This window comes from Medicago sativa, chromosome 7 (genome assembly GCF_051527215.1).
Source record: "Medicago sativa cultivar Bolivia chromosome 7, Bolivia_mono, whole genome shotgun sequence".
NCBI lineage: Eukaryota > Viridiplantae > Streptophyta > Magnoliopsida > Fabales > Fabaceae > Medicago > Medicago sativa.
The window spans coordinates 89,943,877-89,969,553 of record NC_140755.1 but is presented as its reverse complement, the minus strand read 5'-3'; the positions used below and the strand labels follow the sequence as shown (position 1 = coordinate 89,969,553).

The 25,677-nt window shown below is 33.2% G+C and overlaps 2 protein-coding genes across 4 annotated transcripts; both read left to right on the top strand.

Annotated features, from left to right (window-relative positions):
• The first annotated feature begins 2,721 nt into the window (after window positions 1-2,721).
• Window positions 2,722-12,098, top strand: LOC146910039 (uncharacterized). Of its 3 annotated transcripts, XM_085725265.1 has the most exons (17): window positions 2,722-2,884; window positions 3,659-3,776; window positions 4,144-4,292; window positions 4,985-5,068; window positions 5,147-5,209; window positions 5,411-5,542; window positions 5,636-5,836; window positions 6,404-6,523; window positions 7,675-7,721; window positions 8,973-9,135; window positions 9,304-9,441; window positions 9,969-10,091; window positions 10,181-10,279; window positions 10,622-10,711; window positions 10,790-10,874; window positions 11,150-11,280; window positions 11,407-12,098. In XM_085725265.1, exons 1-17 carry the CDS (start codon window positions 2,870-2,872, stop codon window positions 11,548-11,550), a joined length of 1,902 nt encoding a protein of 633 aa, XP_085581391.1. In that variant the 5' UTR covers window positions 2,722-2,869; the 3' UTR covers window positions 11,551-12,098. The 3 variants fall into 3 exon arrangements, with proteins under 3 accessions (XP_085581391.1, XP_085581390.1, XP_085581392.1); XM_085725264.1 differs by having other exon boundaries at window positions 5,411-5,836; XM_085725266.1 differs by lacking the exons at window positions 10,622-10,711; window positions 10,790-10,874.
• Window positions 12,099-13,263: 1,165 nt separating this feature from the next.
• On the top strand, window positions 13,264-24,026 carry LOC146910038 (multiple RNA-binding domain-containing protein 1-like). The gene is made up of 16 exons (XM_085725261.1): window positions 13,264-13,407; window positions 13,656-13,695; window positions 13,791-13,898; window positions 13,998-14,112; window positions 14,231-14,967; window positions 15,136-15,270; window positions 16,548-16,619; window positions 16,950-17,064; window positions 17,426-17,749; window positions 20,792-20,856; window positions 21,476-21,647; window positions 22,702-22,806; window positions 22,895-22,996; window positions 23,113-23,286; window positions 23,428-23,559; window positions 23,695-24,026. Coding segments are annotated over exons 2-16 (2,547 nt in total). The 5' UTR covers window positions 13,264-13,407; window positions 13,656-13,693; the 3' UTR covers window positions 23,884-24,026.
• The last annotated feature ends 1,651 nt before the right edge of the window (window positions 24,027-25,677 follow it).

The window sequence follows — 25,677 nt, the reverse complement described above, 5'->3', positions numbered from 1 at the left end:
AAATATTCTTCAGTGAAATAAGTTCTGAAGTTGCTGATAGTTCGCTGTGTTTAATAGCAAATGCAAAAATGTAAAGTACAAGCAAATAAACCCAATCACATTTCTTGTGTGCAATTGGGAGGTAACATTGTTTTACCAGGATTTTCCCGATCATATCAAGAAAAAATTCAAAAGAATCGCAATAAAACATTTAATTTGGATTGAGTCGCATTTTTTTTCATGAAAAGATGAGCGAGGAAGGAGCATCAAACTAGTCTGTTTCCTTTTGGTGATTCATTATTTCATGACACTTTTGGTAAGTTTATAGTGGTGATGGACTATGACTTGCCAAACTTCAATGAAAATGTTATTCATAACATGCAAGTTTTATGTCTTGTTCCTATTGAGACCCAACAAACTAAAATTTTTTTAAGTGATTTCTGGGCTAATATGGCTGCGATAGAAGAAAATCAATTTCAATTGGTGGTTCTAGATACTATGAAATTTTAAAGCAACATAATCTCATTCTGGCCTAACATGCAAATCAATTTTAAAGCAACATTAATCTCATTCTAGCGAAGGGTTTAAGATAGGTAATTCTAACTGTTCGCCACACTAGTTTTTTGGTGAGATGTTGTTCCACTTGCTTTTAGGTAGTTCTATATGTTTTGTTCTTTCTTTTGCTTTTCTTTTTTTCTCCGAGGGTTTTGGCTTATGCCCCCCTTTTTTTGTACTTTTATTTTTTGCATATAAGACGTTGGTGTTGCAGCATGAAACCCCTCTGCACCCAACCTTTGGTCAAAAAAGAAAAAGAATTTTTCAATATTTTAACATTTAAGATCTAGTGCTTGTTGATATGTTGTGGTATGAGTTTTGATATGGTGGTTTTTGAGCTTATGGGTTCTGATTAATGGTGTTTTCATTCATATTTCATACCTTTTTTAAACAATTGATTATTGTTTTTCAATATCATGTCTGTCACACCACTTTTATGTCGTATTGTCCTCTTTGAATAAATGCCCCCACAATCTTCTCATTTATAGAACACACGTACTTGGATCGAGGAATACGAGTGTTGATTATAAATTACGAGACTCATAAATTACACTCCACATGTTTTCTTTGAAACATAAAAATAAACAATGTTTGACATTGATTTTAAAGTAAGACAATACTTTAGGGTTTGTCATCCATCGTGCATGACTTGGACCCTCAACTCCAAAAGATGACAGAAATGAATCATAGTTGAATCTAAGATGACGACCAAGATGGATGGATGTGACAAAGGACGGCATCAGGGGCGGCCCTAGGCATCGGCCGGGGGTGCAACAGCCTAGGGCCCATGCCGTTAGGGGGCCCTAACAAAAAATTATTTTGGGGGTGTATATAGAAATATTTGGTTTTTTGGGAGTGTATTTAGCAAATTTCTTTGAAAGGCCTACAAACATTAACTTGGGCTGAATCCTGTTAATGATTTTGGCTTTTTGGCGTGATTTTCTATATATACCACCATATACCACATATTTCTATATACACCCTCCCTATAAAAAAAATTGCCAAAAATTTTTTTATCAAAGAAATTTGTGATATTTTTTGGGACCTTTGTTTCTAATAATATGCCTCACTAATAGAAAAATATTTGTGATATTTATTATATGAAAAATTGGGATAATTTTATAACAAAACAAATTATATTTTAGTTGAAAATGGGCTACTAGAGAAATTAATTTTAATCTTGTCTTTCAAAGGTTCCAAAAAATTAAATTATATCGTTATAGTAATGTCAACTTTCTTAAATAGATTAAAAGGATTGCAAAATTGATTTTGATAATGCAAAATCATGTGAGACGCATTCATGATCATGAAACCGATGTGAGACGCATTTAGGATCATGTGGCCCTATTGTTCTCAGGTGCTAAAATTTTTTTGGATCATGAAACCGATCTGAGAATTTAGGATCATGAGACGCATTTAGTAATGTCAACTTTTTTGGTGTTATTATTCTTAAGTGCTAAAATTTCAGTCTACTTTGTAGGTTCTATTGTTCTCTACTTCTACGGTATTTTATTTTGTTTTGACAGCTATGAAGTATTTGATTTATTTTCAGATGTTGCCTAAAAAACATTCATCTAGTAGAGACAAGCGGAAAAAAAACGAAATAAATACCTAATAAAAATACAACGGTGGACTAAAAAAATTTATGATGTATTATGTAAGGGGCCTATTTCTCATATTATGCCTAAGGCTTGTGAAATTCTAGGAACGGCCCTGGACGGCGTTGCCACCTTTTGTGAGTAGTTAAGTTAGTGAAAATTTTACAAGAGCCTAGATGTTTAACCAAATTTTCCAATGAATATTTCACCAAAGGGTTAACGTCCTTTTACATGGGACGTGTATGAAACAATGATTCCACAATAGTTATTCTATTAATCAACGGTAATTGAGTTTGATTCATTTATTGTCATATGAAGGTCGTGATTTGATCACATAATTGCTTATGTGTTCAACTGTCACCTATTTTTTTTAACATGATCGTGGATCTTTCACGAGTTGAAATTAACTAGATCTAAAACATTTTTTTTAATAATTACAAAAAATAATAAAAGTAATTTAAATTTGTTAGGAATATCGTCCCGTAAAAAAACAAATTTTTAAAATCCAAAATTGAAATAAAATGGGTGCAAAAGTGTAAAAAAAGGAAATGAAAAGAGATAAAAGAGAATGCGGCATCGTCGGTTGGTGAAGGAGGGGGAAGAAAACTCGTATATGCGTGGTGGCGTAGAACAAAACAACGCATAACGAAAATCTTCACTTCCGAAAATCGATTATTCTGATTCTTTCACATCCCAACCAAAACCCTAATCTCCACTCTCATTCTCATTCTCCTCCAATGAACTATCAAATGGTAGATTCCTCCTTTTTCAAAACCGCAATTCACACACGTTTGCGTTTTTCTTCTTTCAATTTGTTCGCTTTTGTTACTCTCAACTTAAATCTAGATTAACCAATTATCACGGTAAATTAACATTTGAGTAATATTAAAATTAATTTGCTGTTTGTTAAAATAATCTCCATATTATTGGATTAACATTGATTTGATCGATTTTATGTATAATTTGATGCAACACTTTAAAATCTGATATAATACGGATTTACAAATTCAGAAGAAAAAAAAACTTCACTATTCTAATTAGTAGAAATACTGTCAAAGTGTTCAGTATGCTTTTCTTTTTGAAAATCTGATTAATTGTATTGGATTATCAACTAATCCAAGTGTTTTGGGGTGATTATTACTTGCTTAGTGAACTTTGCTATGCATAAAACATAATATTTGCTCTTCAGTTATTCCTGTTGAACTTCCTTTTAATCCCGGGCTTGGCAATATCTCTGTAGCACTTACACTTCTGTTCTGTGTATCCGGCATCCAGCACGTGTCTGTGTGACACCAACACTACATTGTCACACGTGATTACATTCATTTATGTCATTTTCTCAAATTACTACCGGTGTGTGGACGTGTCAATGTTAGTGTCGTGATCGGTATCCGGGTGTGATTCATAGGGGCAATATTGATGTTATGCATTTGTTTAGATTATTCTTGTTGTATTTTCCGTCGTTTTTGACTTTTTGTTGAAGTAGCTCCTATGCTGTTACTTATTATGAGTTGTTTATGCAACAGAACGGCGAAGATGCACGCAGAGATTTAAAAAGAAAGCTCCCTCAGATGGATCGAGGGCAAGAACGGAGACCTTATAATACGAATTCTACACCTTACGACAGGAATGCACTTCCTCCTGGTAGGTTTTATTTCATGTAATACAACCAAAGACTTGGTTAATGAATTTTGTGAACATAGTATCGAGAATTGAGATAATACTCTGTACTTTAAATCTCATTGTACCGTAAGAAAGTTGCATTTTTCTTTCATTTTAGAATTTAAATGTACAAAGGATGGAATCCATGTAAATAAATGAAGCTATACATTACCTTTAGCATTGAAAGGGTTTTTATCCTCCTGCAATTGTGTATGTTAAATGTGTCGATTGTTCAATATGAGTCATCTTTTATTGCTCTGTATGCTTGTAAGTTATAACAATGTTTCTCACTATTATGTTTTGCTTTCATTTTCCAGTTTTTTTATGTTTAGTTGATTTTGTATTACAGGTTGGTTAGGCTGTCCAGCACATGGGCAAGAACTAGGATGCATAATCCCTTCAAAGGTTCCACTTGGTGAATCATTCAATGATCACATTCCAAATAATAAATATACTCCCAAGCAAGCAATTCTTCAACAGAGAGCTTTAGGTAGAGAAGTGAGTTTACCAGATGCCATCAATATACTTTGTTAAACGTGTTCTGTTTTGGAAAGTTAAGTAGATGTTTCCAGCAACATAAAGGGAGATAATAGTGGATTTTTGGTGTGCACGAGCCGTTCATATCATTATTTAAGTTTATCGATAGAATTGCTGTTAAATATTTTGATGTGATTTGTTATAGTTTTACGTGATTGACATTATGATTTTGGAAAAAAAATGTAAAATGTCAAACCTGTTCTTATTTTATTTTTACTACTTCACGACATTTAAAGGAACTTGTTCTGTTGTTCATGGGCTTTGCACAATTTTTTTTTTCCAAGGTAAGTTTTATTGACGAAGCACCACTTGATTTCCAGTTTAGGACTTGAATAATTGACATAAAAAGCAGGAAGAATAAGGTGGCAAGTGTTTTTGCTTGATAGTAATAAATACATAAAAGGCCAGATTTGTAATATAAGGAAGCTTTTACTTTACATGTTCTATCTGTTACCTCGCCTGAATAGTTGAACCAAGATTGACATAATAAAATGAAGACTTTAAGCAACTTACGAGTGTCTTTCAGTATTACCGTATTATTGTTTTACATCATGTCCTGTGCATAAGTTGTCTGAGTACCTTTTCTCTTTTCAGTCTTGTATATAGTTTTGTTGCACCCAGCATTTTAATGCTCAACTCTATTAAATTTGCAGCTTGGTTTAGTGATTGATCTGACAAATACTACTCGTTACTATCCATTATCAGATTGGAGAAAAGAAGGAATACAACATGTCAAGGTAGCATATGATATTTTATGCTATTGTTTTTGAAGCTTCATATGCAGTTGAATTTATAATTTTGACTTGATTATGCAGATAAGATGTCAAGGAAAAGATTCTGTACCTGATGACGAATCTGTACAAAAGTTTTGCAATGAGGTAGCTTCCTTTTGAGCATTAATGTGTCAACTTGCAGTTCATGGGTGTTACTTCTACTCATTCTTTTGTTTAATGCTCAATCTGATAGTAAAAAGTTTCTATTTTTTTCTTCTTATTATTAGCATTCCTAGGAATGATGGTACAGTTCACGATAACTCTTTTGAGGTTTTATGATTTATACTAGTTAGACATTTTTTGTAGGTTCTGGATTTTCGCTCCCGAAGACCAAACGCAGAGAAATATATACTTGTACATTGCACTCATGGGCATAATCGTACAGGTTATATGATTGTTCATTTTCTTGTGCGTACAGAATCAATTTCTGTCACTGAGGTGAGTAAAATCATAAATTGTTCAGAGGTTTGTTTCAACAGCCACTTCACTCTAATTGTCTACTTGTACATACTTATGCTTGTTACTTTCCAGGCAATACATAAATTTTCTCAGGCACGTCCTCCAGGAATATACAAGCAGGATTACATCGACTCCTTGTACATGTTTTTTAATGAAAGGAAGCCTGAAAGTCTTGTTTGTCCACATACTCCAGAATGGAAGAGTCTTCCTGATCCTGACTTTCATGCTGTATCTGTCTCAGCTACTGACAATTATGCAGACATTTTGCAGCAGGTAGATGCACATTTCGTATGCATAACTTGGTTATCTTTTCAGAAAATATGGTTGCAGCTTGTATGCACATATGATTCTGCCAGTTTAGTTATGTTCTTATTTTATTTTTGTTCAAGATAATTTGATATAGCCTTTAAATACAATTGGCTTCACTCTGCATCTTTTTGTCTTTCAAGCTATATTTTGATACATAACATTTTGTTGGCATTGATAAAGAATTTTTTTGAACATCAGTTTATCTCCTGTCCCAAAACAAGTTTGTCACAACTGGAGAGGAAACTTTTTATTAAGTTATTATATTTCCTTTATTGTTGCAGAAAACTTTGTTTTGTCTTCCTTGGGTAAATATTTTGCCATTTTTTGTTGCTTGTATTCTGATATGCAGTTTTGTGAATAACTGACTATGAGATTAATATGTTGTCATATTAATATCAAATTTCTTTCTTCGTACCACTTAATTTTTTTGTGTAAGTTTGCTTTGTTGAAATTATCTTTAAGAAACTTCAAAACACTTCAAATTTTTTTATGGGAGTTGTATATTTTCCTTATGTTTGTTTGATATTCTAGGAGAATATTGTGAGGAATGAAGTAATGACAAATGATGATGTTTTGGGAGATCCTATTCCTTCAAACCAGCTACGTGCAATGCGAGAAGTTTGCTATCAACTGCTCAAGATGGGCACAGGGGTGGGTATTCGTGGCTATTTGTTGATTTCTGTATATTTGTCAACATGACGCAAGTTCATCATATTTTGTATAATCAAGTATTATACAAGTATGGAATGAAGAGACGTCGCTATATAAGGGAATCACTGAACCTGCTATGCTTTTATTTTTCTTGAATGTGACTCGGCTAGTAAATTGAATTTTTAATTTCTTAATACTCAATATGCTCAAAAGACAAGCAGTCATTTTTAAATAAAGCTTTCCACCTATTTAAATATTATTGAAAATATGATATTTTACGCGTTGGCAGTGTTGGTAATAGTCACTTTTCAAAACCTATTTGTGACTTATCTTTGTCTCTTTCATATTCAATTATTCATCTTTGGCATGTATGCACCTTTGTAGTTTCTTTTCTATAAATTTCTTAAAATTCATACTTTTTTCATGTATTAGTCACTTCAGCCTGTACATATAGTTTTTTTTTTTTTTTTTAACAAGTATCTTTCATCTGAGTTTATTTTTACTTTCTGAAGTGTAGAATGGGTTTTTAATGCTTCGGGTGATGCTCCATCATTTCATAATTAAGGCCCGTTGACATTCCTTTTCAAACTTAAACTTTTTGAAAAGAGCAAAATGACCATCTATTACGCAATGACACACTAATACTATATTTTTGGAATAAAGAATGCTGCACATTAACTGTGGATTTTGAAATGGTAAATTATTGAGTATTATTATCCTTTATTGATGCATGACAAATTAGTATAAATATTATTATTTATCTTTACTTTAGGGAAAATTAGTGGAGTGAAATGCTAAGCATTGTTTTGGCCTCCATTTTTGAGTTTAATGTGATTATATTTTGAACATTATGATGTTGAGCGAATGCCCAATGGTTTATTTAAACATTTGTGAGTGGTCTGCGGAGATGTTGGCTCGGCTTAGTTGACGGGTATCGATGGATACATTGATACTTTTTGTCAGGATTTTAGAGTCTTCTATTTCTTCTTTCTTTTTAGAATTATTTCCTATCCTCTTCTGTAATATTTCTCTACTCCATTTCTCTAATATTTCTTCACAATATTACTAAAATAATGTTATTCATATCTCGGGTAAGGGGTTGTATGCATTATCTTTAGCTACAGAAATTTGATATTGCTATCTCTTTTCAGGGAAAAGGACTGCATTTTCCCGGATCACACCCTGTTTCTCTGAACAGGTCCAAACTTACCAAATCTGATTATTTTGATTTTTATGGCATTATGAATTATACTTAACTTCTTGACAGGCTTATCTATTACTAAGATATGGACTTCACTTGTTTTTCGATCAATTATAAAAGTAGTACTACCCAGAATGTGTTCTAAAATGTCGACTTGCTTTTAATTGTTTCAAACTTCAATCATTCCTTGTAAAAGAGCATCTTGTGCTGTCGAATGTTGATTAATTTCGTTTAGTAATCAATATCATTTGTAAAACTGGTTTGGCATAAATTTAGCAGTTCTCAGAGTATAAAAGTGCTGGCATTTAATTTGTTATATTAGATCTTCTATTCTAATATTGACAATTGAATCAAATGGGAAGAGGGTTTAAATGTGTAATGTATGCTGCTGGATAGTTAGCTTGTCCCAGGAACATAAGCTGATTAGATTTTTTGACGCATAAATTTAGGAGGTTAACATTGTCAATCACTTTTACCTACATACCTGGATTTGTGCATAAATTTAGGAGGTTAACATTGTCAATCACTTTTACCTACATAGTACATACCTGGATTTGTGCATAAACAACAAAACAGTTATAACTTATAACAGGGTCAGAAATGTAATGAGATCTTACTAGGAGTGATGCATCAACTCCCACACTAGGATGTAAATGAACTCATGGTTCCACACTAAATTAAACTTTCATCAGTTAAATTTTGAGCTAAATTGTATCAAAACTATCAGAACTGGATTTGTGAGAAATTTGCATAGAATAAAATGGTGCAAGTTCACATTCCAGATTTCTCTCCAATGTATATTTTAATTTGGCCTCAATTAATCAACATGCTTCCTCTATTGTCAAATTATACCTTATCCATAGTAACATGTTTCTTCTAGAGTGAAGTACTTCTCATGCCCTGTATTTTGGGTTCACATAGACGTTCCTTTGAGTTTATTATGAATACTCAAAAGAAAACTTCTTTTGCATTAAAAAAATATGCTCAATAAACTTTAACATGCTGTTCGTCTCAATATTTGGTTATGGATCTGTTTGTTAATCCTTAATAGACGCTTTGTGGTCAAATAGCACTTCTATTCCTATACCTGTTTAGTATTTATTATGTTGAGAAAAAGGGAATACTTTCATTTGGTGCAGTTAAGTTCACAGAAGGGGAGAGTAATCATTAAAATATTCATTTTAAATATTTGTATTTGTTATCCACTATGTTGTTGTCAATTGATGTCCGTTCAATTTGTTTTTGCAGGGAAAATTTGCAACTCTTAAGACAGAGATATTACTATGCCACCTGGAAAGCTGATGGGACACGGTATATGATGCTAATCACTGGGGATGGATGTTATCTGATTGACAGAAAATTTCTTTTCCAAAGGATCTCTATGCGGTTTCCTTGCAGATACTCAAAAGGGGTATATATATTTATTTACTTCACTTTTTTTTGTGGTGCCAATTCACTTTATATATATCTGGAAATCTGGAAGATCAGTGGCTCCTTAAATTATATATTTGATTCCCTATTGAATAACTCTTGAATGCTTTTTCCTTTTCTTTTTCTTTTTAATCACAAAACCTTCAAGGGTACACCTGAGCGGAACCACCACTACACATTACTTGACGGGGAGATGATTATTGACACGGATCCACATACACATAAGCAAGAAAGAAGATACCTCATTTATGATCTGATAGCAATCAATCAAGTCTCTCTGACACAGGTACACACGTTTATTGACAACTGTAGTTTCAAGATCTTACTGACTTCTTGGCTGGTTCATTCTACAATTTTTATTCAGAAATTTACACCAGTCGACTTTTGTTTATACATTTTGCAACCTTTGAATCTCTAATTTTAGTGTTCAGCCAAACTCTGAAGCATATTGCTGATAAGGTCTTTGAATTATTCAGTTTTATAAATATCTCCTAACAATCCTGCATTGATTGAGCATTCCATAAGCTTCCTAATTGGATGTGAGATTACCTTTAATTTTTGATGCGGAGCCTTGATTGGGATCACTGAGCAATCCATGTTAACTGCAGCTACTTATTGCTTATAATTAAATAATTTAAAACATAGTTATCAGGGCAGTAGTCTTACTTGTCATGTTATAAACTTGTAAAACATTTAAAAAATGACACAAAATACACAATAATGCATGCTGAGCTTCTTGTAAGTCTTTGATTATTGTTTACGCATATGCTTGGCAGATTTTTAACTTGACCATTGTGGTTATAATGCATGCAGATGCCATTCTACGAAAGGTGGAAGTTGCTGGAGAAAGAAGTAATTGAGCCTCGTAACATGGAACGAGAAGCCCTTTCCAAGAGTACAAGTCCTTACTATATATACGACTTGGAACCTTTTGGTGTACGTATAGTGACATTTTCGATTCTATTCTCAGAAACAGTTACTAGTAGGATTAGCTATTTGTTTATATTCTTGTATTTTTGTTTCAGGTGAGGAGGAAAGGTTTTTGGTTACTATCTACTGTGTCAAAGCTCCTTCATAAATTCATTCCAGGCCTCTCACATTCATCAGATGGTCTTGTGTTCCAGGTAATAATTAGAAATTAGTATCTCCCTCAAATACTAAACATCTCCAGTTGAGCTTGAATGTATAGCATTGTTGAGTCAATAAACACTTGGCTTTTAGGAAAGCCAGATCTTTGAGGATGACGTACAGAATTCATGCTCTGCCAGTGAGCAGTCCAAATTTTTCCAGTTGGTTCTTGTTTTGAAATATTTGAGTCATTATTAACTATTGAAAAATCTAAATATTGATAAACATTTATAGTTTGCAAAAAATATTGACTAACCATGAACATACTATCACAATTATGTACAGATGCTGTCTGGTTTTTCAACCTGTCTGTTGTTATTTATGTCCGATTTTGTCAGGGTTGGGACGATCCGTATGTCCCTCGCACACATGAAGGTCTTCTGAAGTGGAAATACCCTGAGATGAACTCTGTTGATTTCCACTTTGAGGTTGTCTATGTACTTTACCCTTGAATTCAGAAATCAATTTAGTTCACGTGGTGTTAACTCACCCTATGGTGGTGACAGGTGGGAGCTGGTAATCGTCCCCTTCTTTTTCTGTTTGAACGTGGAAAGAAGAAGTTAATGGAAGGGAATACTGTTATTTTTAAAGGTTGTGGCCCCTTGTTATTTTTTTTATACCATTATAATGTTTTCATTGTCATTTAGGTTGTTGTTGTTGGCAGCTACTTTAAATGAATGATCCAATTTTTTGGCTATGCATGGATTGACTTGTGTCGTGAGCTATAAATATTCCTTGATCAAAACTCCATATCTGCCGGAGTCTGTCTAAACTATAATATAATTCTGATTGATTTAACAAAATTTTGTATCTGTAAAAAGTAAACCATAAATTTTAATTAATTTTTTGCTCTATATAATTTTCAGATGCAGAAGATATTTCTTTCTATTCAGGGAGGATTATTGAGTGCTACTGGGATGCTGCGGAGCATCACTGGGTCTGTATGCGGATCAGAACGGATAAAGCAACTCCAAATGAATTCATTACCTATAAAAAGGTTATAATGTTATCTTTTCCATTCTATTAAGCATTCTTCTTCATACTATCCATGTTCTTGTTTAATTAGCTCGTGTAAAAACCCTTCTGAACGTTCTTTTCTGTAAAAAAATAAAAATTGGTACAGGTAATGCGAAGCATCAAGGATAATATCACAGAAGAGGTCCTGTTGAACGAGATTAGTGAGATCATTCGACTACCCTTGTATGCGGACAGAATAGATAGGGATATCAAGGCTCACCAGCATATGGTCTCGTCACGGCGCAAGTGAGTTATCACAAAAGCAAAGCACGTCATCAACTGTCGTCGTACTTAATTGAAGAGCAAACAAGACTAAATGAACACGAGCAAAGCCGTACAGTTTTGTTGCCAAAGTTATTACATGTGCTACGACATTCATTCTCAACATCATTCCTTACCTACCTTGGAAAAGAGGTCTAGGTTCTCTGATATTGTCGTGGTTACTAATTGTTGTTGTATATTAGCAATTTTGCCAATTTTCTTTATTATTTTTTTAGCATAAAACAAAGTCAAGTTCCTAAGAGATTGTTGAAAAAAAAAAGCTCAACACAAATGGCTCTGAAGGGGGTATACAAATATTCCACCTGCTAATATTATTGATTTCCAAGGTTTTGCTTTGTGATATCATGCTGCTGTCGAACAGCCACCACTTTGCATAAACTGTGGATAATAAATAATTGACTGTCCACTGCCGCGTCTCTTATCTTTGCATTGTTATCACTGTGTACAAATTAGATTCTCTTTCCCTTTTGTAACCCAAAAAAGAAAAGAAATAAAATGTGTGGTATTTTGACACAATTGTTTCACAATAATTTGATTGGTCAGTGTGCAGTTCAATTACATTTATAATAACTATGTTTAGTAAATGATCAATGAATAGAACAAAGTGTCACAATTCATTAACTATTAACACAGTACAATTAATTGTGATTTTTAGATGTCTATTTGAACACAAGTTGTTGTCAATAAATCCCTTCATCCTAAATTATAAGGAAAAAAAAATTCTTTGTCCCAAATTATAAGCAAAAAAGACAAACTTTTGTCATGATTAATTATGTTATTTCAAAAAATCTTTTCCAAAGTGAAATTAAGTGTAAATTGAATTTAATTTGTTCTCCCTCTCATTTTTTCTATAACAAATAATCAATGAAAATTGTTTTTATATGATATGTTCCCATGAAACTAATTTTAAAGAGAACACAAAAAACTATACTCCAAATTATCATGTTTTAGTTTTCTTAATAAATGTGAAATGTTCATTTTTCTTTTAATTTGGGACGGATAGAGTATTTATTTATTCCCTAATTTTTTTATGTATATTTAATTTTAAATACATAAAATTCATATGTATATAAACCCAATTTAGGTTATTTTAATGAATATCATGCATATTTGTTTAAAATATCATGCATATTTGAACACATGAAAAATTAGATGATTATAATGAATATCTTGCAAATTTGAGCATCTAAAAAAAATTATAGTAAACATTCAAAACAATTGTTAATTATGTTCGATGAATGTTTAATGACTTTTTTTTTACATGGATGCTTAATGACTCGATACGCTTGTATTTATTAGTTATACACACAGCGTATTTAGCCATATATTTAAAATATATTACTAACTTAAATTGTTGTCAATTTTTGTGGTCAAACTCATGTGTTAATAGCTCAAATAAGATTCTATGTTAGATCTCATGAAGGAGAATTTTGAAAGACATGACATGTCTATGTCTTTGCCATCGTGGATATTAAGCATTCTTTAAAATTTAAAAATATAAACATAAATCACACTTTTTAGCCCTTATAAAATTATCTCTCGTACAATTTTAGCCTTTGTTCAAACAATATGGGCCGGACTCATTCAGGTTACTTTGGCCCTAATTCTCAAATCGGGTTATCTCTTGTTTGCTGCTACGTTTCGGGACATTTAATGTTTAATATAAATTTATATTTGATTCATTCTATTTTAAAAAAATTAGAAATTTTAGTGGAGAAATATGTTTGAAAAAATCATTCAAAAATATACGCTGAGCAAACGCCCTTCCTTGATCGTCTTCCTCAAACATCCCTAGCCACGCGAATTTCATAGCTGCACCGAAGAGGTAAGTTCTTCTTATTTTGTTGTGTTTGGAATCGAAACTGTTCAAAAGCACTTATATGAATAAGCGCTTATGTTATAAATTTTTAAATTCTGGTGTTGTTCTTTTCAATGATAAATAAAAGGAAATAGTTCAATCAACATATATCACTATAGCTATATGATTAATGTTAGAAAAGGATATTTATATCAATGGAAATTATTTATAATAAATCTGTATTGTATAATAATTGAGTGTTTAATTTGTCACAGACGCATCCATTGCCAGCTTTGTCTACTATTAAGGTGCCATGTAAGTGCAAATGTCACATTCTGTCTTAATATAACGAAAACACTCTGAATCAAACCAAAATATGCGAAATGATTTGGTTGTGGTTTTGTTTCCAGGTCGAGGATATGTGTGAAGAATCTCCCTAAATATGTTGCGGAGGATCGACTAAAACAAGAATTTTCTAGGAAAGGAGAAATAACTGATGTCAAGCTTATGCGTACAAACTATTGTTTCTTTCCTTAAGTCATAAAATCTTTATTCCAATCCTCATGGACACTTGTTTAGAATTTTAACTTCTTTGTGTTGTTTACTGCTTAACTCAGAAACGGGAAAAGTCGCCAATTTGCTTTTATCGGATTTCGTACGGACCAGGAAGCTCAGGCAGCGATTAAATATTTTAATAAATCTTACCTTGACACACAAGCAATTACTTGTGAGGTCGGTTGTTTATACCATTATTCTTTCTTAACTTCTTTCACACTATTATATTATTTATCATATTACTGAAACTGAGAGCCATTAAAAATGCTTGACCATGTTTTCATCTACCAAGCAGGTGGCTCAAAAACTTGGTGATGCAAATCTTCCTCGTCCATTGAGTCGACATTCAAGAAAAAAAGACAATAAAGTGATCACCCCAGATGTCAACAATCGTGCTAGAACTAAAGGACATGAAGACAATTATATGGACATTGATGACCCGAAGCTTCGAGAATTTCTTCAGGTCATGCAACCTCGAGCAACGTCTAAGCTGTGGGCAAATGATACTTCAGTTGCATCCAATGATGGTAGCAACCAAGCAACATTGAATAGGGAGACCAAAAGTTCATCAGTTGCAAACCATCCTATCCTAAGCGACTCACAAGTAGATGAATTACCAAATAACCCTAAATCCGATAAGAAACGTGAGCTTAAGCATAATGGAGTAATCTCTGATATGGATTATTTCAAGAGTAAAGTGACAACGGAGTGGTCTGATTCTGAAAGCAGTGATGATGACAATAGCGATGACAACAGTGATTCAGCGTCTTCTGATGACGATGACAATGATAAACATAGTCATGCTACTGAACATAAAGAAAATCGTGGCAATAACCCTTTTGAAAGAACCCCAAGAAGTGGTGCTCTAGAGTTAGATCTAGAACAAGAAAATACTGCTGGAAAGGATGTAGCCAATGATAAGTCTCAAGTGAATTCAACTGAGGAAGAGAGGCAATTATCAAATCCAGAAGATAAGAAAGGAGTTTCTGAGCCGTGTCGACTGTTTGTCTGTAATCTGCCATATTCGACCACGTAATTTATCAAATTATCTTATGGATGCATGTTTCATATTATTTTGCCTACTTTTCTCGTTATTGTTTTTCTACAAGAATGAATGTCTTCTGCAAGTTAATTTCAATTGACCTTAACATTTTTTATATTTCTAGTTGGTTTTATAATTTTATTGTTATTCGGTTGCAGTGAGGAGGAACTGGAAGAGCATTTCAATCAGTTTGGCAGTGTCTCACAGGTTCATTTAGTTGTTGTTGATAAGGAAACAAAGCGATCCAAAGGAATAGCTTATATTCATTTTTCAGTTCCAGAATTTGCAGCCAGGTAACAACTAGATGAATATAAATTGTTGTCTCACCTTAATTTACACCAACTATTGTTATATTGTGAATCTTTCTTTTTGTTCATGGTTCAGCTGTAAATTGTTATATTGTGAATCTTTCTTTTTGTTCATGGTTCAGCTGTAAAATTTGTCAGGGAATGCTTTTGAAGCATTTAGTCATTTTTTTAAAGAATCTTCAGGTTGCAGATGTAGGCATAAATAATCTTTTGTCCATTCCAAGCACTTGGCAAACCTTCCCTTAAAAGCTAGCTATCAAGAGGGAACCAAACCACTTAAACACTCCACTGAGCATCCCATACTACTTGATGGAAGATATAGGCACCCCGTTCCATAATACCCAAGTCCTTGTCAAAAACTTCCCCACAGCCTTATCCACATTCACGCAGAGTTACTTATTTAGTAGTTATGGTTAATTTAGGGAGTGTCTTTTCAATTTGAAACAATTTCAATTGATCAGCTTTAGAGGATCTGGGAGAATTGAAGAGCAAAAGACTTTATGATGTTGTGTCACCTATGCTTCTTTTGTCTTGTATTTGGCTTTTGTGAATTGTTCATGTCTGCAAGGATTCTTCTCAGTCTTTTAATGTTAATCCATTGTCTATTTAAGGGTGTATTGGCAGACATGTGATGGGTTGGATTTCACTTGTTGTCTCTTCTGTACTTCTGTTGCTAAGGAGGGAATTCCAAGAGTGTCTTGTTTGTGTTCTTGTTTCTTTTAAATAATACTTGTAACTAGCTAAAATAGTATATTTTGTATTTAAATGATCAGAAGACGGTTTTTCCACTTGGGCCTTGTCCTGTAAAACGGGATTTGGATCCTCTAAAGCGAGTGAAGTGTAAAGCGAGAAAATCAAGGGTTGTTATTTTAACAAACTCATGATTTGTTATAATGTTCCCTACAATATCTACCTTTGATTTTTTAATTAACGGTTGATTATTCACTTTACACTCTAAAGTGAGTTGATCATTTTAGAGGAGGCGGATCCTGGAAAATGATAGGATTACTATATTGGTTTGAGTTATCGAAAAGTTCTAAAACATTCTAAGAACCTCTTGGAATTTATTGGAAATGTTTTCTGCAATGAATCGAAGTAGGTTTGAATTGCATAATTCCACGTCAATTGAATCTGTAGCTACAACATCACTAGACTTCATATAGCTGCTATGTTTCGCAACACTTATACTGTTTCAAAACTTAAGCTGGTGCTTGTCAACATATCATGGTAATTTATACAATTGTAAGATAAATGTTTATCAGGGCGCTAGAAGAGTCGGACAATTCAATCTTCCAGGGGAGATTATTGCGTGTTATGCCAGCTATACCAAGCGAGTAAGGCTCTCTTACATAATATTTGCATAATATAGTTTACATTATAATAGTATAATATTATAGTTTGTGTTGGTATTATTTAAATACAATACTATTATACTTGTCTCTTTTAAATAGTTTACATAATAGTATAGTATTATAGTTTGTGTTGGTATTATTTAAATACAATACTATAATATTATAGTTTGTGTAACTAGCTAAAATAGTTTACATAATATTTTGTAACTAGCTAAAATAGTATACTTGTCTCTTTTACATAATATCGCTAACAGTGTTAAATTGTATATTTGCATTATCATGTATTGTCATTTTATGGTTTACATGTTGTAGGAACAAGGACCAAGGCTCTAAAACTCTCAAACAACGAAGAGAGGAAGAAAGGAAAGCAGCTGAAGCTAAAGGAGATACCAGAGCATGGAATAGTCTGTTCATGCGCCCTGATACAGTATGTTTATGATGAAATTGAAATCTATGCTTCTATTATTTCATCCTTTTTGAGTAGCCAATTTTTCAATAGTTCATTCATGTTCTGAATAATGCTTGTTTTATCTTCATATTTTCTATAGAATGTCACAACATGTGGCATGTTTCCATTTTCCAATGCAGTCATAATTTCATTTTTCCTTGGCATTATAATATTACCTTTTATTGGTGGTGCAAATATGTTGTTTTTTAGTGATGGAATTAACATCAGCCTTATTGATTATACTTCCTAAAATGTTTTTGGTGATGATGTGTCGCCAGCAGGTTGCTTGTGTGTGTGTGTGTGTATTAAGTATATTTTAATCATGTGTTGATGTTAATAGATTGCAGAAAACGCTGCTCGGAAATATGGTGTTAGTAAAAGTGATTTTCTGGATCCAGAAGCTGATGATCTTGCTTCACGTCAATCTCTGGCACAAACTCAGGTGATTTTTGAAACAAAAAATGCATTTAGAAAAGCTGGAGTGAATGTGGAGTCTCTGGAGGAGCTTGTGAATGGTAAAGTTGATGGCGTGAAAAGAAGTAACCATGTACTTTTAGCAAAAAATTTGCCATATGGTGCTACGGAAAATGAACTTGCAAAGATGTTTGGGATATTTGGTAGTTTGGATAAAATAATTCTCCCCTCGACAAAAACATTGGCCCTGGTATTTTTCCCTCTCCTTATGTTCATGATGTGTCTTATGTATTTTTTATTTTGGGGGGTGGCCGTGGGTACATTTGATAGCTTATTATCCTATCGTATAGCCTAGTTTTGTTATAATTTCTAATAAAGCTTTATTTCTCATAGTACTCAATAGCGGCCAATAGCGGCCGCGCGTAGCGTAGCGGCGACGAACCGCTACGTTAATCATTGTAGCGGTGCGGAATGAGATAGCGGCCGCTTCAGCCGCTATTTGATTTTAGTTGAAAATTTTCAAATTGACACTATCTTTAAAACATTTTGTATGATTTCCAAATTTCTAAATTGATTTTAGGGCATTTTGGGGATTTTTAAAACCAAATTGACTCTGTTGTACGGTTTCTTTGTTCTATTTTTCTTCCTATGTTTTCTTTTGTTTTATGATTTTTTTATTTGTTCCTCTATCTTTTGTTTTTTGGTGTTTTGATTTATGAATCTCTCATCAGATTTGAGTGTTATATAATTTTATATTAAATATAAGTTTTTTTTAGAAATATGTAAGCTTGTTTATACTTTATACCATTATTCATGTAATTTGTTCAAAAAATAATCAAATATCGGTGACTGCTTTTTGTCATACCGCTATACGCTAACCCGCTATCCTACTTTTGAGGTCGGCCTCTACGCACCGCTACCTGAGATTGACTACTATGTTGAATTTTGATTAAGACTTTTGATATTATGTTGGAGACTTGAAAGCTTTCATAAGATTTATGAATATGATTTATGAATGATTCATGAGTAAAAGCTTTCATAAGATTTGGGTGTTTGGGTGTTTTGTATGATTTATGAATGTTTCATGAGATTTGAATGTTATATTTAATTTTATATTAGAAATATGATTGTTTATAATTTATAGTATTATTTACGTAATGTGTCAAAAAAGTTATCAAATAGCGGTCATAGCGCAGCGCTATCCCACTATAGCATTTTTGGGGTCGGCCGCTACGCGCCGCTATCCGCAATTGACTACTATGAATTATGTCTTAATTCAACTTTCGACAGTATTTCTTCTTCCATAATATGTGGTTGAGGAACAGTCTTGTGTCCTAATATCCTAAAGAAAAAACAAATTACAATCTTTTGCTTGAAGCTTATTCTTTTACATTTTAAAAACTATATTACCACACCATTAGTGTATTATTTATATTTGTTTGTTTAATAATAATAATAAATATTATGGTCCTTCTGGTTCTACATATTCTCATCTGCACCATGTGCTGTACATGATGGTAATGTACTGTACTGTATTATGGATTTTTTTTAGAGTTAGGATCCGTTGACACTAGGTGTAAGGCTTAAGACTAAGCGTAATAAGAATGGATTGTCTCCTGTGTTTTTTCTCTTCAGTTTTCTCCAGTGAAAAATCTAAGCCCTTCATTTATTTTAATGGTAGATCAATGGATAGGATCAATTGATTTCATCTCCCTCTCTTTTCACGTAAAACATCACAGCAGCTTCATCTTCTTCAACAACAATAACAACAAAAAATGATCTATAGTTCAAATATAATCAACTGAATCGCAGCTCCCCTTTGGTCAGACATAAGATACAATCCAAGCATCTGTCATGTAGTTTCCAAGCAATTGATATAATTCCAAGCAATTGTCATTGTTTCCAAGCAATTTACATCAACAGGCGTTGCCGCACTGCTCCACCGCCGCAGTTACCTACACGTTTCATTTGGAACTAGACAGGGGTCGCCGCTACTTCAACCGCAGTTTCTCTCCCGTCGTGAATCATTTGTCTCCCGTCGTGAATCACGGTTTCTATCGGCGCCGGCGTGGAGTATCATGGAGTTGCAAATCTTAGGAATGGAGATCAGAATCGGATTGCGATGAGTTTGTTTGAGGAAAAGGGGGAAAACTGGATACATACCAGCCAAAAGTTTGTTTGAGGAAAAGGGGGAAAACTGGATACATACCAGCCAAAACGAACTGATGGATTAAACAGAGGAAAGGCCAAAACGACAAGCCATTTATGAATTATTAATCCTGTCCATTAATCTACAATTAAAATAAATGAAGGGCTTAGATTTTTCAATGGAGAAAACTGTAGAGAAAAAACACGGGAGACAATCCATTCCCAAGCGTAATGTACTCCAAATCTCAACTGTTAAATATAATGTATCAAATGGCTCGTAATATTCCATCTGTGAAATAAATAAAAAAACTAATTGAGGCACGCGTGTGATTCCGTCTTCATGCTCATTTCTACTATCATAGAAACCTTATTCATCAGTGTGCCTCACTAATATCTAGACTTACAGATTTGTACCATGCTTGACATCGATCTTTTGAAGCTTCAATTGAAATTTATAGATATTATTATGATGCCACATGAAAAAATTAATTCCGAATTCTAAAACAAGAGCACTTAGCATTGGAGGATTACTGAAATTGACATGATCGAGATATATTTTTATGGCCACAAATTTGCACCCAAATTGTATAATTTCATATTGATGATTGAAGGTTCAACAAACCACAAACTGACAAGAATGAACTCTAATACCATATGCTATCTAAAATCAAAATCTAAAGCCTGATCATTACGGGAGAAGTGATATAACCCCAACGTTGGCTTCTGCAACTCTGAGCAGTGCTGAACAGTGTGCATTAGTTCAATCAGTATATCGTTTCGGGGAGAAAAAAAAAAAAAGAAATTGCACGCATGCCTCACTTAAGAGTTTTATTTTTATTTTTAATAGATGGAATATATGATTCATTGGATCAATCAAATTGAATGGATGAGATTTGGTATAAGCCTTTTGATCGACACTTGGTTTCAATGGATCCTAACACTTTTTAATGTATGTATTAAGGGAACTTTAATATACTTATAGGCATTTTGTTGCATATTTGTTTTAATTGATTGGTGGAGCTTGTCTTCAGCAGTGAGGCATTTTAAAAGTTATTTCTTTTATTGTTATTTGTTCATTGTTTAATGAATAGGTAAACACTAAATTCTTGTTCAAGCTTTGAATTATTTGGAGATGATATTTCAGGTTATTTTTCTCGAACCGGCAGAAGCTAAAGCTGCTTTTAGAGGTTTAGCTTACAAGCGTTACAGGTAAGATCTTTTGTTTCTTTTGGTCACTAGTTCCATGCAGCATTGTTAAGTGATAAGCAATATTTTATTAGCTTCTATGAGTAGACAATCAGGCATTTATGTTATCCTCACTGAATGAATTTATTGTTTCTTCCTCTGTTGAATACGAGTCGATCTTCATAAGAAAGAAAGAGAGAACATTTTCCTTGCAAATTGCAACAAGTATGATGCTGGTCTGAATTGTGCAAAAGTTAATGTGCTCTGGCTCTCCTGTGTTATTTGAAAAAGGGAAAGGATAAAATTGAAAGAATAGTTTTGTCAAAAATATGTGTCTTACACCCAAAAGGGAAGTGTGCGGGGGGTGGCGTTAGAGTGTACAATAATCCAGAACTATGCCCATAACTTCGTAGTTTAAATCTTATTGCTGTAGTGATTGGACTAAAGCTTGGATTTTGTTAGTTGGGAAGGATTGACACTTTGAGATGTTGCACAACCACAATTTCATCCCCCCATTCTCTCTTCAGCTGGTAGAATAATCTTGGGCAAAACAGCACAACCCCCCTCCACTAAGCTAACAATAGGGATCCCATATTTTATTTATTGAAGGTTATTGACTTGATTTGTGCTCTATTCATTGTAGATATGCTCCGTTATACTTGGAGTGGGCTCCTTCCGATATTCTTACCCCAAAATCAACATCTATAAATGATGAGGTGAATATTGGAATTGGTGAAAAGGATGTCAAGCGGGTGATATTAGAGAAAGACGTGGAAAGAATATCAGATGCTGATATTGATCCAGACAGAATAGAGGTTTGGCCTATTTTTACCATTCTTTTGCTCTAGTTGTGTTTGGTATTGTTTGTTTTGATGCATTAGTCTATTGCAAGAATTGATGGAAAATAGAAAAGAGAGAAATACGAGGTCAATGGATAAAAATAAAATATAAATGCATAGGCCAAGTTGTATATGCAATAAAAGTGACAATAAAACAATGATAAATTCCTTTTACTTTTTAGGTTGAATTATTCCATAGATCGCTGAACTCCAAATTTTAATATAGATTCCTCAACTAAAAATATTTTAAATCCGGTCTCTGAACTTCTGAATAATTTTATTGTTAGGTCCTTAAACTAACAATTTTAATTGGATCCCTAAATTTTTAATCAGGTCTCTGAATTCAGGTATTTTTAAAAGTTATTCAAAAGTTCAAGAATCTAATTATGAATTATTTAAAAGTTCATGGACTCGGGTAGTTTTTAATTTCAAGGACTTCAACACAAATTGTAGACATTTCAAGGACCCAATTATTTTGTTAGCTCAGGGGCTATTTAAAAATCCTCACATAGTTCAAGGACCTCCTGGGCAATTAAGTTACTTTTTGTTACCTGATATAGTCCTTTATATGCTTAAAATACGAAAAAATGATAGACATTGGAAATATTGGTATTAAGCCGTGATAAGTATTAAAACTGAAATTTTCTTTCCTGGTTGATATATATATATATATATATATATATATTTGTAACTTGAGTTTTTTTACCCCTAAACATTTTAAACTTTTCTTGAAGGCCTGTAGTCATCTCTTTGTTGTTCGTTCAATAATTTCTATGTCAATAAGAACAGAACTTTGAAGTCCAATATCATTTTCTGTATTGATTGTCAATTTTGAAGGACGTTTATCCCCTTGACTGTTGATTCTTTGTCCTTGCCTTTAGGGAAATTGTTTGTCACCACTCTATTTTTGTTTTCCACAGATTACTATGCAATTCAGTCAATATTTATTTTGAAATTTTGTGCATTAACCATTGCTAAATAATCCATAATTATTGCTCTTCTATCATTTGATTAATCTGTCATGCTTCAGGCTCGGTCCCTGTTTGTCAAGAACCTAAATTTCAAGACAACAGATGAGGGTTTGAGGGAACATTTCAGTGAACACATGAAGGAGAGGCGGATTTTGAGTGTAAAGGTAAATGGATTTAAGTGCTAGGTGATTCATTTTACTTTAGATGACTTGGCTATTTTTTTTTTTTTTGTTTCACTGCTTTTTAAAATAGGTGAAGAAGCATTTGGAAAATGGGAAAAATGTTTGTATGGGATTTGGATTTGTTGAGTTTGACTCCACAGAGACTGCTACAAGTGTTTGCAATGATTTACAGGTAATTACACATTTGAATCAAAAGATGCATGCTATATGTATTTGATTGAAATCCTAATTATAGTTATGGTTATTTTACAAAGGCTTTTTTTAATAATATTTTTTGTTTGGGTATAGGGGACTGTGTTGGACGGTCATGCTCTTATTCTACAACTCTGTCATGTCAAGAATGATGGTAAAGTACAGAAGAAAGTTGAGAAAGATAAGAGTTCAACCAAGTTGCATGTTAAAAATGTTGCTTTTGAGGCAACAAAGAAGGATCTGAGACAATTATTTAGCCCGTTTGGCCAGGTGATAATTAAAAATGATAATTTTAGTACAATTGCTAGCAAATATTCACTCTCTCAGCCAAAATATGAACATTTAGCTGTATACTACAAGTATTTAATAGTTTTCCTTTCACTCATGTTTGATGACTTAAAAACCGTGCAGATTAAAAGTTTAAGATTACCAATGAAGTTTGGAAATCATAGAGGATTTGCTTTTGTGAAGTATGTTACTCAGCAGGAGGCACAAAATGCACTTACAGCACTCTCAAGTACCCACTTGTATGGCAGACATCTGGTAAGTGAATCTCAGTGATGGATTTGGGAAATTCTGTTTATGGAATCCTCTACACTTCGACTTGTTTTGGGTGGTGTACATACTTTCAAATTAGATTGCAAATAGTTGAGAAACAGTGGTCCTTATTATTTTCAGGTGATAGAGAGAGCGAACGAGACTTTGGAGGAAAAGCGGGCTCGAACTGCTGCTCAGTTGAATGAACATAGTGGATTTCAAGATACCAAGATATCCAAGAAAAGGAAGGCCATCAGTATGTTAGATGAAAGAAATATGAAGTTTGAAAGGTTTCATTATGCTTCATTCAAGAATTTGAGGTTTCTGTAGATATCCCAAAGTTCAGGGATGACAATTTTGTAGATTGTAGCAAATTGTTTAATTTGCCGCGCGTTCTTGTAATCATTACTATTTATTACCATGTTTAAAAGATGCAGTAAAATTATATGGTCATGAATATTGAGTTTGCCTTACTGTATGATTAAAATAACAATTTTAGGAATTAATTTGATTTATACTAAAACGAGATTTTTGTAAAAAAATATTGAAGACACTGATGGTGCAAAATTGCTACTGGTGATTTATCAATTCTCATGACAATATGAAAAGCATTGTTCGCTACACTTAAAAGCTAATGAATGGAGTAAAGGGACCTAAGGCATAATGAAAAATATATCTTCCCGCTTAAACAATTTACTCACACAAATTGGTCTTCCAACTCACGAGGTCCTCTTCTGAAAACGACGTGAAAGATATGGAATTATTTTAAAATCAATTAGCTAATATCAGTACATAATTATTCAACTCATATCAAACTTAAATTGATGAATAAATAAATCTAGTTATATGGAGGCATTGCTTACAACCTCTACTAATGGCTGTGTGTATGTATGGGACTAAACAGTAGCACAAGCTAAATATACTATAGGAACCACAAACAATAACTACAAACCCTTTTGTTTTTTTGCGACATACCATAACATTAACATGTAAAACCTTGAAAAAAAAACCAAACAAACACACACACAAGATAATAATGATTAATAACTGTAGAGCCTGCATCATAATTAATGCAAGTTTGAGAATCATATTGGACCACCCATTAGTAAGTGATCTCGCAGTCTTCACCAATGGTGAGTGTGTAGAGATGGAAAGGCCTAACAAAGAATGGTGGCAAACGAACAAGCAGTTCACAAACACATTGGTTGTCCACTTCCCTAACTTATCGACAACAATTTTCTTCCTCCGTGGTCTGGCGACGTCTGTGTTTATATCCGTGTCTGTGACCGTGCCCATGCCCGCTCTAAGGGGAGAGAGGACAGGTGGTCCGCCGGTGTGAAGGATAACCTTCCACATGTATAGTTTACTAGTGCAAACTAAGATGCACAAAATGGGCGTTGATTTATTGGTATAGTAGGCCTAACTTCACTTCCAGGGTGCGTTTGTTTTAACTTAAAAAAAAAATCGTGTTAAAAGAATTTAGAGATTTAAAAAAAATCTGAAATTACTTTTGTTTGTCTACTACCCATAAAAATCTTTTTTTTTTTTAAAAAAAATGAGTTTTAACATGCACATGTGCTACCTCCTTGTTGTTGAAAAAAATAGATTTTGAGAAAAACTAATCCTAATAGCTTTTTATTTTAGGGTCAAAATAGTTTTTTTTGATAAAATGATTTTTCTAAAAATCCTAAACAAACACTTAATAGTGAATTTTTCAAAAGAAAAAAATATATTTTTTTTTAAAAAAATCCAAAACAAACGGGGCCTCAATCTTTGGCACTATTGCCAACAATAGAGCCATTGCCATCATCTTGAAATATCTGGCCACAATTTTGTTTGCAGACATGTTTAAAACACTGTAAAAAGAAAATCGTAGTAAAAAATAAAAATTTAGAGCGATCTATGAATTTTTACTGTTACTTTGCTGACATCCAATATGTCTTGGATACACAAGTAAATGACTAAAAAACCCAGCGGTAGTTAACCACTCTCGATTTTTTAGTTATAAGCTAATGGTAGTTAACTACCGCAGGGATAATTTAGTATTTTACTTGTGTCTGAATTATTTTCAAAGAGAATTGCTTTTCTGACATAGAATACTTCCTATTGACACATGAAAATGAC

What these genes read in the sequence shown, in the direction of transcription:
- LOC146910039 (XM_085725264.1), top strand. An exon ending in TACAAAAGTTTTGCAATGAG is followed by an intron (nt 5,210 to 5,410) that starts GTAGCTTCCTTT and finishes CATTTTTTGTAG; the next exon opens with GTTCTGGATTTTCGCTCCCG. An exon ending in ATCAAGTCTCTCTGACACAG is followed by an intron (nt 9,442 to 9,968) that starts GTACACACGTTT and finishes TAATGCATGCAG; the next exon opens with ATGCCATTCTACGAAAGGTG.
- LOC146910038 (XM_085725261.1), top strand. An exon ending in TTAGCTTACAAGCGTTACAG is followed by an intron (nt 20,857 to 21,475) that starts GTAAGATCTTTT and finishes TATTCATTGTAG; the next exon opens with ATATGCTCCGTTATACTTGG. An exon ending in TATTTAGCCCGTTTGGCCAG is followed by an intron (nt 23,287 to 23,427) that starts GTGATAATTAAA and finishes AAAACCGTGCAG; the next exon opens with ATTAAAAGTTTAAGATTACC.